The sequence below is a fragment of the Curcuma longa genome, unplaced genomic scaffold (assembly GCF_044706935.1).
Source record: "Curcuma longa cultivar G26 ecotype Majalengka, Jawa Barat unplaced genomic scaffold, ITB_CL_G26_1.1 contig_8999, whole genome shotgun sequence".
NCBI lineage: Eukaryota > Viridiplantae > Streptophyta > Magnoliopsida > Zingiberales > Zingiberaceae > Curcuma > Curcuma longa.
Genome location: NW_027435343.1, coordinates 20179 through 34204, shown reverse-complemented (window position 1 = coordinate 34204; position 14026 = coordinate 20179). Strand labels below are relative to the sequence as shown.

The following is a 14026-nucleotide window of genomic DNA, read 5'->3' as shown; positions in this document are numbered from 1 at the left end:
CTTTGAAATATTAACGTTCCTAATTTCAGTGCTCCGTATATTAATAGACGAGATCGAGCCCATGCTCGTCAAGATAATTTCATCATTGAGCATCATTATCAGGTAGACCTCTATAGATTCGCATAGGTCGGCTCAAGCGCCTATTTGAGGCCTAGGCAAAAAATAATAATAATAATAAGCCTACATTGTTTTAAAAAAATTCCACACCCTTTTTCATTTAGACTTAGAATGATAACAATGGGTTTAAATTTTTTTTAAAATTAAAATATTAATTTTAAAAAATAAATTTTTATATAAAATTTATTTTTTTTAGCTTTTTGAGGTGCAAAATTATTAATTAAAATTTTATATTCAAGTTTTGATAATAATATTTTTTTAATTCATAAAATTATTAAATTATTTAATTTTTCTTGAGACATAGTTGAACATAAATAAAACTTCATTAATTTTATTTTTAAAAATTTTCTTTCAGCTGAATGATCAGTAATATTCTATAAGTTATCCATGTATTGAAAAAAAAATTTAATTTTTTTTATAAGATTCAATATCAAGTGATGTTTTTAATTCTAAATTTATTATTTCTTTTAAAACTTTCCATTCGAAAAATAGTCTAAATAATCAATTGCAATATCATGTGTTAAAATGTTTTCAAGAGAAGCACATAGAGGGGGAGTTGGAAAAGGGGAAGAGAAGGACTCGAAAAAATCTAGCATTTTTATTTTGGATTGTATTCTAATTCATGTTCTTAACGATGAGAGGAGAAATCGTCACAAATGAAGAAGAAACGTAATGAGAGAAGACTACAGTTGATATTAAAGAGGAATAAATGAGATCTTATAAAATAACATGCATAATTAAAAATAAATTTAAAATGTTAAAAAAGAGCCCCTTTATGGGTCTATCCGTTGGAACCATAATGATATCTTTGCGAAAATCGAAGCTTTCATTAGAGAATGAGATTATACAAATCTTTTATCACGTGGGCCCTATTCTTTTCTATTCTCTTAAAAAATAATACATAAAAATATATTTAATATGTTAAAAATAATAGACCCCAATAAAAATTGGGGTCCTAGGCATAGGTCATTACCTAAAGCCAACCCTAGATTCATAGTTGTAAGAAATTAATAGGTGCTTTAGTGATGATTTTATGAAATTGCAAATTCTTAGTAATGCTTTAAATCCTCAAAATAAGGTGGAGTCTTTTAGAGTTGTGGATATATGTAAATAGTTGAAAAGTTTTATATCCAAGATTTTACAAGAGATGACAAATAGCAATTGGAGATGCAATTGAAGCATTACGATATACTATAGTCAAAGGTCTGACTACAAAAATCTTTCAACTATTTCAGAGTAATATCAATAGTTAGTGAAGACTAACAAGTCTGTTGCATACAACTTCATTTTTAGAGTAATTGTATTCGTGCTTACTCTTTTGGTTTCCACTGCTACTATAGAATGATTATATTTTACAATGAATATCATGAAAAATAAGGCTTCAAAGTAAAATGGAGGATGTTTTTCTCTCATATGCGTTAATGGTATATATATTGAGAGAGAAATTGTTAAAAATGTGAGCATATAAGCTATCATTGAAGACTTTAAAAATTTAAAACAACGTCAAATTCCTTTTAGTTAGAGAATTATATTTGACACTTAATTGAATATATCTTTTAAAGAAATTTTAACTTTCCTCTTTCGATAATATATTAACATGAACTTTGAGTATTCTTTTAATTATTATATTTTTATGTTTGAAAGTTATATACAACATATAATAATTATTTTCGTCACTTCGTATATGCCCCTCAAAAAATCTAAAATCCTAGATCTGCCCTTGCTCCTTAAGAGATTAGAGTACAGTACCACAAACAGGTCAAACATTGGTCAGACTTCTATTAAGTAATTCCTTATCGGGTCGGTTCCTATCAGATCGACAATTAATTAGGTCGGTGAGTAATCAATTAGGGCACCTTTGGATTAAGCAACCAGAACTGGGGATTATCAATTGTCAACCTAAAGCAAATAGGGACAACCCCCAAAAGGCACATCGAGCTCCGATAAAGATCGGCAAAAGGGTGACTGCCAGATGAGCAAGAACTCTCCCATGAATATCAGACGAGCAAGAAAGTTGCAAGTATCATATCATGTAAAATTAGAAGGGAGCCAAGATGAACCTTAACAAGACTCTTTCCATGCTCAAGTCAGGCGTAGGAAAGAAGTAAAAGACAAAATGAAGTGGTTACTTAGTCCAAAAAATAGTACTGTGTCTCTTCGCCGGTCTATATGGGCACTCTTTTAGCCTTGCTAGAAAGAGTAGGAGAGGTTTTTACCGCGCTCTCCGCGCACTTTTCGCACGTCATCCCACGTCCTCCGAATGTGTCCGCACACTTTTCCCACTCACCCGAGTTCCTCTATAAGGCTCTATTCAGGTCAAGCCGCAATTATATGACCCCCACCCTTAGATCTATGGACCCGACATTGAGCCCTATGTTGGGTCAAACCAATGTCGCTCCATTTATCTTGCACCTACCACGTGACCCCTTGCTTTCTCCGCTATATATATCACGGTGTGATATTGCAATGGCATGCCTAATTTTAGAATTTCAGTTCAACTCCTAGTGGCAAGGTCACCACAAGGTCCAAAGCAATCAGTTTATTATGGATTAGTTTCAATTAGGGCCTTAGAGTTTGACATAGTCAGTTTATTAGAATTGTATTTAAAAAGTTAGTCCTTCATGATTAGTTTTTTTTTTTAAATCTCAATGACTAAGATGATTAGATTCCATTGAGGATGATGCAAACTTGGGTCGTTGGGAAAAGATAAAAATTGGAAATTATAGGGGTCAATATGAGATAGCACATGCATCTCGAGGTAAGACATATATACAATTCAACCATAATACATCCTTTTTCAAGCCCTTGGGCCTATGATGGGATGGTAAGAGGTGAGACGGACTCCTTAGGCAACGAGAATTCAAATTTCATCAAAGACACATTACATTTAAGGAATTTAAAAAACTTATGATGTTGGACAGTTTGCAAGGACTCATCTGTGCTTTTTGAACTCTGATAATTAATGAGAAATTTTTATGAGATCAGATCGATCATTTTCAAGATTAATTAGATTGTAAGAGCCAAGAGCTGGATTATCCAAAAAAAACATAATAAATCCTTTTTCTTAACTTGTAAATTATATTTTAAATTTCAACCTAAACTAGTTTAGTACAATTTTATGGACCGAAGAGGTGTGTAATTATTAGTGGAGTACTTTAACACGCAGGAGACATCTTTTCATTATAAGAGGGTTCAGAGAGAGGTAAGTTTTTTTTGTCTCTTATTTCTCTATCACTAATATTAACAGAGAAGTCTAGATAGAATAGGAACGAGGCTATTTCATAAGTAAATCATTGTTGTTATGGGTGTTATGACATAGCCCACGTCTAGTACAAGATCGAGATACATCGGACACAAAATTGATTTGACTTGACTTGACCTCACCCACCCTGACTCGGCAACCCAAGCCCTACTTGGCCACCAATTCTGTTAACTCACGAGTGGGAGTTCGACCTCCACCTTGGGTCCCAACTCGGCTCACGCAATCCTGCCCGAACAACGGACCAAGAGTAAGAGCTCTAACTTTCGACTCATCGAGACCTTCTACCACTGAAAAGTATCTCATCAAGGTGTGGAAAATATCTCATCGTGTGGAAAATATCTTATCGTTGTCATAATAGCAAGTATGAAGTTGCATTATTTGACACCATACTGTCATCATGTCACATAATTATTCAACTCCTTGGCAGCGATTTGACAAATTGATAAAGACAAAAAGAGAAATCGGTTTGTTGTTGGATAAGACCTCAGTAGAGAAGTGAGCCTTAAATGGGGCCGAGCAGGAATCAGACATGGCCGAGTGGAGTCCGAGTACTCAATTGAGAATCCAAATCCCTAATTGAGAGTCCGAGTGCTTGGTCTTCTTCCGGTGATTGACTTGAGCATCGGAGTGGTCGAGTCTAGGCACCCCTGACCCTCCCTCTCACGATGTTGGTGCTTGCAAGCCCTGGAGCTCATCCTCTCCTTCCTCCTCACGAAGTCAACTTCGTTGCTATGTGGCTGATGATGTATCCACGAGACGATCTCAACCGGAATACTATTAACTATTATTATTATTATTTTAAGTGAATGAGATATTAATATTTAAAATTGAGTGATGAATTATTAAAGCTGGTCTAAAGTAAATGCATAATTGGTACGTGGTTGTAAGGGTGTGCGAATGCTAATTAGTACAACTGATGAGCTAAAGCATCCAATCAATTGCATAGTCGAAGGATGGAACAACATCTAGCTAGCTAGGGAAGGGATGCACTGTTGCTAGAAAGGGGCAATGTTAAAAGGGCACGAGGGATGTGCCTTGCCTTGCAATGGTTGGAGAAATTGAAAGGACGTATCACTAGTTCCTACACCAAATCAACAACATGCCTCTAGCTGATCACAACCTCACAACTTGCATTGTGCGACTGCCAAGGCAAGCAAAATAAAATCGTACCAATGGAGACACATCCTTACAACTTGCATCTCACACACATCGAAAGCGACCAAGTATGATGCCGTGCGCGAACCTAAACAACAAGTGGAAATTTACAAAAGAAAAGAGAGAAAAAAACAAAACAAAATCAAACCCTTTTAAACTTTTCTACTCAATTACGAGTTTTCTCTATTGATTATAAGGGTTAAAGTTAGCCAAGATTTCTCTTTATTTCCCCATCAAAAGTTGTAATACCATAATATTATCTTAACTTTTTTTAAATAATTTAAAATTATAATTTTTATGATTCAATTAATCTTAGATGTAAAAAAATTTTACTGGTCCTGGATAAATGTTGAAAGAGTGAGATAATATTATAAGGGTTAAAGTTAGCTAAGATTCTCTTTATTTTCTATCAAAAGTTATAATAATAAACACCGATAATATTATCTTAAGAAAAACAATTCTTTAACTTTTACATCGTCCTTACTTCAATATCCTAAAAGAGTGATTTGATGATTAATAATATTAAATTTGTGATAAAAAAAATTTAAGGACAAAAGAGTGTGTCCTTTTATTTTTAAATTATCATAGGAGCATCGTATTTTAATTTTTTTAATTAACAAAATATTTTACCTCACTATTATATAGTATATTTATCCAAATATCTTCAAATATTATTAAATACTATTATCTTTCATTTAAATCTTAATTTCTATATCAGTTGGATGACAGCTATAATTTTGTAGCTGCTACAACATATTCAACATACTTAATATTTAAAAATATTCATGTTATAGTAGTTACAAAATCATTATTGCTGTAACGAATACTTAACCTATTCAATAATACTCATATTGCTACAGTTTCGTAACTGCTACAATGTAGATTCAACCATGTTCATCTACCATTCACGTTGTAACAGTTACAAAATCAGAATTGTTACAATTATTGTAGCAACTACAAAATCATAGTTACTATAATACTTATTCAATCTGTTCATCTATTATTCATATTGTAATAGTTACGAAATCGTAATTACTACAATTATTATAGCAATTATAAAATTATAACTGCTACAATGCTGATTTGATTTGCTCATTTAATATTCTTATTGTAACAACTACGAAATTATACCTGCTATATTATACATATTTTTGAATATTAAATAAGTCGATTGTGTTGTAACAACTACGAAACTGTAACTGTTATAACATGTATATCAGTTACTAGTAGCGACGATTTCATAGTGGGATCAATTCAAAAATTAAGCTAAAAATTTAGATGTAGATAATAATATTAAATAATATAAATAATATTAGAAGATATTTCAATAACAATGATATATAGTATTTTTTTAATAAAAAATTAAAACGGAAGGTCGCTTCCAAGATTTGTAAATAAAGAGGCGTCTCTATTGGAATGGATGGACAAAAATCAATTGTCATGATGCTCGTCATCGTACCTACAACTATATCTTACCTAGTCATCGACTAGATGACAACAGATGAATCCAATGAATGTGTGATAAATACGTATTAGACTAGCTAATTAATTTGATTCAATCCAACTAATTAGCTTGTCAGGTGGTTATTCCTAGTGTGTGATTGTGATTTACAAAACATCTCAAACAGATTCTTCCATTTTTATTATTCATATATATATAAATATAAGGATAAAAATTTAAAAAGTATTCTAAATTATATAATACTTGTGTGATATTCTTTATTTTTAAAATTATTATAATAGATACAACTAATTACTATGATATATAAAAAATTATTAAGTTGAGGTAATATCTTTTTTATCATGACCAACTGTAATTTTTTAATTTATCTTTTCACATATGATTGTGAAGCCGACTGTATGAAATCGTTAGGATGACAGATTCTACGTTTTGCTGAAGTATAAAAATTATTATATAACTATTATAATTATTTTAAATTAATTTTAATTAATTTAAAATAATTATAATTAAATTGATAAAATATATTTTAATATAATAATATTCAGAATTAACTTAAGGATATTAATTTTAAAATTTAAAATTTAACTACAATGTGATAAAAAGTATAAGTATGTTAATATAATAGTATTTAAAATTTAAAATTTAGAATTCTTAATTTGTAGATTTAGGATTTCATCATAACGTATAGAAAATACTCATAACTAAACACATAAAAGCTATTTGATAGTTACTAAACGTATAAAAATTTTAAAATTTAAGATTTAACAATAATATATAAAAAGTTATTTGATAATTGATATAACATGTAAAAATTGCATAATAACTGTTATAATATGATAAATTAATTATTTTATTAAAGTTTTAAATTTTAAATAATTTTTATCAACCTAATTAAAATTATGTTAGATCGATTAAAATCAATGTCTTTTTAATTTTTTAAAAAAGTTCTTTTATGATTTACTTCGTCCGAGCGTCCTTTTAATTTTTGACTTAAAAACAAACCCTCAGTCCTTTACAGTCTGTAGGCCGTAGCTGTGTGCGCCTTCCTCTCTTCTCTCTTTCTCTCTTCTCTACCTTAATGTTATTCACTCTCATCGTTTCTAACTTCGAAGACGCCCACGCCTTGTCTCTCTCCTCTCATGGCTAGGGCTTACTCACCTTCTCCCTGATCCTGAGACCCTGGAAGGCGATGGATCCGCACCTCCGCGCCGCCTTGCCCCTCGTCTTCCTCCTCCTCGTCTCCTCCCGCTCGGCCGCCGCCCCGGCCGACGACGCCAAGGCCCTCCTCGAGTTCAAGAAGGGCATCTCTAGCCCCTCCGCCGGCGCCCTCGACTCATGGAAGCCGGGATCCGCCCCTTGCAGTTCCACTCCCCCCTGGTTCCGCGTCTCCTGCGACGCCGCTGGGAATGTCGTCTCCGTCGACATCTCCCGCCTCGGCCTCAGCGGCGACCTCAAGTTCTCAACCCTCACTGGCCTTAGTTACCTCCAGAACTTCAGCCTCGCCGGAAATGACTTCACTGGCCGCCTCGTGCCCGGGCTCGGCAGCATGAGCCAGCTCAGGTTCTTGGATCTCTCGGGGAACAGATTCTACGGCCCTGTGCCTGAGCGGATCACTATGATCGGCGGGCTGTTGCTCCTCAATCTCTCTTGTAACAATTTTACGCAAGGGCTCCCGACTGGGTTCCGGAATCTACAGCAGCTTAGGGTGCTTGATTTGCGATCCAATGGCCTGCGGGGTGACATGGCGGAGCTTCTTTCGGCTTTACGGTACAATGAATATGTTGATCTGAGTAGCAATGGCTTCACTGGAAACCTCCTTGTTGACACAGTCAACTTCACGGGCTTGGGGAACACGGTCAAGTACTTGAATTTGAGCAATAACGAGCTCGTTGGTGGCTTCTTTACAAATGACTTGATTCAAACGTTCAAGAATTTGGAGGTTTTAGATGTGAGCGACAATCAGCTGACTGGAGAGCTCCCGGCTTTCAATTCTGTTTATAGCTTAAAAATTTTTCGTGCTTCTGGTAATTATCTGAATGGATCTATACCAGGAGCATTGCTTGCAAGTTCGCTGCAGTTGCAGGAAATAGATCTCAGTGGAAATGAGCTTACAGGTAAATTAGCACTGTATATGACATTACTAAGATCTTCTATGAAACTTGGGAGAAACAAAACTCATCGGAAGGAGATTTTTCTTGAGATTCTCCTTGATATTTCTTTTCAGACTAACTGTGATTTTATTCCTTTTTACCTCTCATAATCATTGCCAATAGAGATATCACTGCATTATGCATAAGACTATGAACCAAGTAGACATCTTGTGTAGATTTTTTTCTGTGATTTCAGGATAATTTATGTTCCTTCGGGGTACAAAGACTTTTGTGTTATCTTTTGCATACATTGTCATACCTTCAGCGTGAGGAAAATCAACTTAAGTGGAAATATTGCCTTTTATTTTTGTTTTCTAGCAGTATTTGCTCCGTTGGTTTTTCCTAGTGCATATACAATTGGCACAACTTAAACAATAAACACTATCCTGCATAAACTTTAGTATTATCTTGGGGGAGGGGCATTGACTTTTAGTCCTTCCTGCCTGCTATATATTTCTTGATTGCATGTTCAAATAAGCCCTTATAGATAAACATGATTTTCCCATATAATTCTCGATTGTGGATGTCAACACATGCCCTGATTAGTGGGATGGACGAAACAAAATTGCTTGCATATGTGGCTGGTTGATTGATGTGTATGGGAAGAGAAAAGTGTTCTTTTTTTTCTTTCAGATGCATCTGTTCTGAAAGAAATTCAAATGAGTAGGATGGGCAGTTTAAGCCTGTATAACTTCCTTGCTTGTGCTTGAAGACCCATCACTGAGAAAAATTAGGAATTTCTCTCTTGAATCCCATGCAAAGCACCAATTGAGGGGTGATACAAACCAACAATTCTTCTGTTTCAGTATATAGCAATACATGCAATAAACTTGTTCTTTTAAAGATTCAAGTATGGATTAGTGTGATGGCGTTATCAGTTTGCGAGGTCTTCAGTGTCTCCTTTGATTATATCAAATATCATCTGAAAGATTGAAGAATTTTGAAAGTTTTTAATTGATTATGGTGTATGGAGGAAGGCACATTGGCCACCCCAAATAGTTTGAACAAACATGGTTTGATGAGGGTTATAGGTAGGCAAATTGGTTTGATAATTTGGTGGATCAATATCGTAGGCAAAGTAGATAACGTGCTGATTAGATTGATATGTATCCCGTAAGTCCTGGACATTTTGACCTTTAACAATGAGGGCATGAATGTAGATGTTCTCTTTTCTAAATTCTTTCCTTTTTTGGAAAAAAGTCAAAGTCCGACAATCTTGTCAAAACAATATTTCGTGTCTCCCTACAAATAGTTTCATGAAAATCACCTCAGTGCTCTGTCTGAAATGGAAAAAAAAAATTCTCCTTCATGGTACCAATGCTTGTCTTTTCTAAATTTTTAGTTATAATCTCAGCTAAAGTTTTGTCTCTCTTGTTATACACTGTATTATTTCATTCAAAAATTGACAAATTTGATGTTTTTGCAGGTAATGCTTTGGATGTCAACTCTACATCCCTGAAGCTTCTGAACCTCTCCTTTAATATGCTAACAGGTTCATTGCCTTCAAGTATAGGGTTGTGTATATCAGTGGATTTGAGTAATAATAATATCTCTGGTGATCTATCGGTTCTTCCCAGTTGGGGAAACACATTAGAAGTTATTGATTTAAGTTCAAATTCTTTGTCGGGTACCTATCCTGAGGCATTACAATTTCAGAATTTGAGATCCATAAGGATTCAGAATAACCATTTAGCAGGCTTTCTTCCATCTGCATTTGAAAACTATCCTTCCTTGTCTGAACTTGATCTCAGTCTGAATGAATTCTCTGGACCAATTCTGCCAGGGTTTTTCAAATCTGTTTTAACTAGTTTGAATCTCTCAGGAAACCAATTTTCTGGGAATATTCCAATTCAGAGCTCACATTCAACTGAATCGTTTGTTTTACCGTCTTATAATCATTTAGAGAGCCTTGACTTATCTGATAACACATTGACTGGTCCATTGCCGCCAGAAATTATTAACTTGCAAAGATTGAAGCTGCTTATTCTTCGAAATAATTCCTTGTCTGGAGAGTTGCCTAGTGAACTTGGCAAGCTCAGCTCTTTGGAAATCCTTGATCTGTCAATGAATCATTTTGATGGTGATATACCTGATATGCCTCAGCCAACTCTTAAAGCTTTTAATGTTTCCTATAACGATCTGTCTGGCACCATCCCACAAAGTCTGCAGCACTTTCCAAGAAACTCATTTTATCCTGGAAATACATTACTAGTTTCTCCTCGTGGCATGACTTCAGGAAATGATGATGAGTTGGGTCAAAATCATGACCATTTGAAGTATAGTCTCCGAATAGCTGCTATTGTTGGATCAGTTGGTGGTGTCATGTTACTTTTGTTTGCAGTGATGACATTATACGTAATTCGATCCCAAAAACTTTGTGGAAAGAATTGTTCTGGAGACCAAACCACTGGAAGAGAATTAAAGCTTGGGAGATTTGGCCGTTCAAATATATGTAGATCATCAAATGATAATCCCATCACTTCTTCAGTTAGTTTCTCCAATGACCATTTATTGACAGCTTCTAGAACAGTATCAGCACAGAAAGAGTTGTTGCCAGAGGCTGTTGCATATGGTTATTCTGATAGTAGAGCTTCAGAAACTGCCATGAATAATGTGCACACTTATCCTGCTAATACGGGAGAGAGGTCTTCTCCAGGATCACCATTGTGCTCATCGCCTCATTTTATTGATTCTCTTGCATCTGAGCAACCAGCCATGTTAGATGTGTATTCACCAGATCGTTTAGCTGGAGAGCTCTTTTTCTTAGACAACTCTTTGATATTCACAGCTGAAGAATTATCTCGTGCCCCTGCAGAAGTTCTTGGTAGAAGCAGCCATGGCACATCCTACAAGGCAACCCTTGATAGCGGTCACGTTTTGACTGTGAAGTGGCTAAGAGTAGGCCTTGTTAAAGTCAAAAAAGAATTTGCCAAGGAGGCAAAGAGAATTGGGACCATTAGACATCCAAATATCATCCCTTGGAGAGGCTATTATTGGGGCCCTAGAGAGCAAGAAAGATTGATCATTTCTGACTATGTTAATGGAGATAGTTTGTCACTTTATCTTTATGGTACGACTTCTTCAACTTTATTCTATGTCATCTAGTTTTTGGAAATTGGCATTGGTTACTCAACTGCTGCGTAACCTGTGGAAACGACTTCCCTGTTAATCTTACATGAACAATTTGCAACTGAAACCTGTAGTGGGCTTACATTTTTTTAGTCATCATATATGTGCTTCAACTTGCATGGATGGATCAATGCTTTCAGAAGATGCATTTCCATTGTTTTTCCAATATTGCTTGACATGTGACATCAATTAACTCATTGCTGAAGCCTAGCATTATTCGTTTTATCAAATATCAAGAAGCAAATATAAGACTGGAGGCTTCTGTATAATTTTAGGGAAGGGATTTTGATCAACTATGATGAAATAAAATGGAGGATTGTTAATGCACTTTTAGCATGACCATTGGCTTATAACTAGTGTAACTTGGGGGTGATTCTTATCTGCAAAAGACAATTTTTTTCCTAAATATCTCCTTTCCTGTTAATACATTTTGACTCCGTACCATAGTTTTGATAAGTTCATCATAAAGGTTCCCTACCACACTACATACCATAGGTTCGATAAGTTCAAGAAAAGGAAGATTAATCTTGGCTAGACTAGAAGAGAGTTCAACATTAGGAAATAACACTCACCACAAGTTTCTGAATACAGCATAATTGAAAGAACAAAATCAGGCCGCAAATGGTCTAATGAGGAAATTGCATGGATTTGTGAGATGGAATGTTATACACAAGCTTGAGCAAAATGTTCGAACGGTTAAACATGGGCATGCAAGATGGGGCGAAATAATAAGACTTGCAGTTGCTGAGAATGATCAAACATGGACATTAAAACCACAATTATTGCTATAATTCTTCTTTTCCCTTGTGCTATTTTGTATGGTCTTTCGCTTTTAGCCAATTTTGCTTGTACTACCGTTATCAGAGAACATTTATTTGCCCTTATTTCCTTAATTACATTTACCATTGCTTAAGGCTAGAAACTAGATTGGTAATTCTGAAGTTAAACTCTTCCAGCAAATGAGCTTATCTAATGTTTAATCTTTCACATAATTTGGCCATCTAATGTTGTTTTTTAAATTGTTTCTTTATGCAGAATCAACACCTAGAAGGTACTCCTGCCTCTCGGTTAGGCAAAGGTTAAAAATTGCTATTGATGTGGCTCGATGTTTGTATTACCTACATAATGAGAAGGGCCTAGCTCATGGAAGTGTAAAACCAACAAATATCCTCCTCACTGGCCCAGATCTCACTGCTAGGCTGACAGATTATAGCCTTCATCGTCTCATGACACACAGCGGGACAGCAGAACAGATTTTAAACTTGGGAGCTCTTGGGTACCGAGCCCCTGAGCTGCAAACTGCAAGCAAGCCATCCCCATCATTTAAGGCTGACGTGTATGCATTCGGCGTGATTCTCATGGAGATGTTAACTCGAAGAAGTGCTGGTGATATCATCTCAGGCCAAACGGGTGCAGTGGATCTCACTGATTGGGTGCAGATGTGCAACAGGGAGGGACGGGGAGCAGATTGCTTTGACAGGGATATCTCAGGATTGGAGGAAGCTCCAAGGGTGATGGATGAACTACTTGCGGTATCGCTTCAGTGTATTCTTCCAGTAAATGAGAGGCCTAACATCCGGACAGTCTTTCAAGATCTCTGTGCCATAACAATGTGAGATTTTCTGCATCAGCTTCCTCCTCTCTTGTACATGTATCTGCTATTTAATTTTTTTCCCCTCATTTTTTTCGGGTTCGAAGCCTTGCAAGCAAGGCACCTTCAAAAATTTAGTGTAAAGAGCTTATCATTGGTTGATTTTATATCAGTGCAGTGTGTTGAGTTGAGTTGAGTTCCAAAGGATGTATCTTTGTTTTACTAATTCTGTGCCTCCCATGTTGCCCTCTCTAGGGTCCCTGTATTTCTTATTTATTTTGACAGTATTCACATGTCTCTTAAAACATTTCATTGTGTTTTATTTCACATAGTTGTAACTTTGTGGAATTTGTATAGCATTTTTTCAAATCTATGATTCAAGCATTTTGCTCCAAAATAATAATGATAGTTCATCATGTTGTCTTTTTTTTTTTTTTTGAAAATTAAAGCTTTAAATATCGCTTTGTTCTATAATATAATTTTAAAGCTTATAAATCATAAACTGAAATTTTAAATAATTTATAATAAGATTCTAAATTATAGAGTGGCTTCAATATATGGTTTTATATAAACATGTAAAATTCTAATAAATTAATATATGACAATATAAAGTTGTAATACATCATATATTAGATTTTTTATGATCCATATTTATATGGTTTGATAAAATCACTATCAAATATCTGTAAAAAAAAATCTTTACAGGTAAATAGTTAGACCTAACCAATGAAGATTTCTCGAGTAAAAATCATCTTATTTGACTATTAAACTGTCTCATTAAACAATTCAGATATATATGGTTGGTAAAATATCAATCTCCATAATGTTTATTGATCAACTCAAAATAATATCAGTATTTTTTTAGTTGGCATGTATATCCAACCCTTCAGACGAATTAATCTTGGAAGTGATCGGTTTAATCTCACGAAAATTTCTCATTGATCATTAAGGTAAATCGAAAAGTGATCGTAGTGGACCATCTAACAATCTATCATTTTTAGATCAATTGCCCATTGAAAAAGATTAATTTTATAATTCACCATAGTTGGAACTCAATCCTTATATGTCCAAAATAATATTACATTTGTTCATACATTATAATGTATTATTGAATGCGACAAATCTTGAAATTATTTGAAGTGAGAAAGAAGTGCAAAGAA

General features: G+C 34.7%; 1 protein-coding gene across 1 annotated transcript; it reads left to right on the top strand.

The window, feature by feature from the left end:
* Positions 1-7106: 7106 nt before the first annotated feature.
* LOC141819573 (putative inactive receptor kinase At5g10020) lies at positions 7107-13193 on the top strand. The gene is made up of 3 exons (XM_074706830.1): positions 7107-8110; positions 9573-11216; positions 12311-13193. Exons 1-3 carry the CDS (start codon positions 7186-7188, stop codon positions 12889-12891), a joined length of 3150 nt encoding a protein of 1049 aa, XP_074562931.1. The 5' UTR covers positions 7107-7185; the 3' UTR covers positions 12892-13193.
* The last annotated feature ends 833 nt before the right edge of the window (positions 13194-14026 follow it).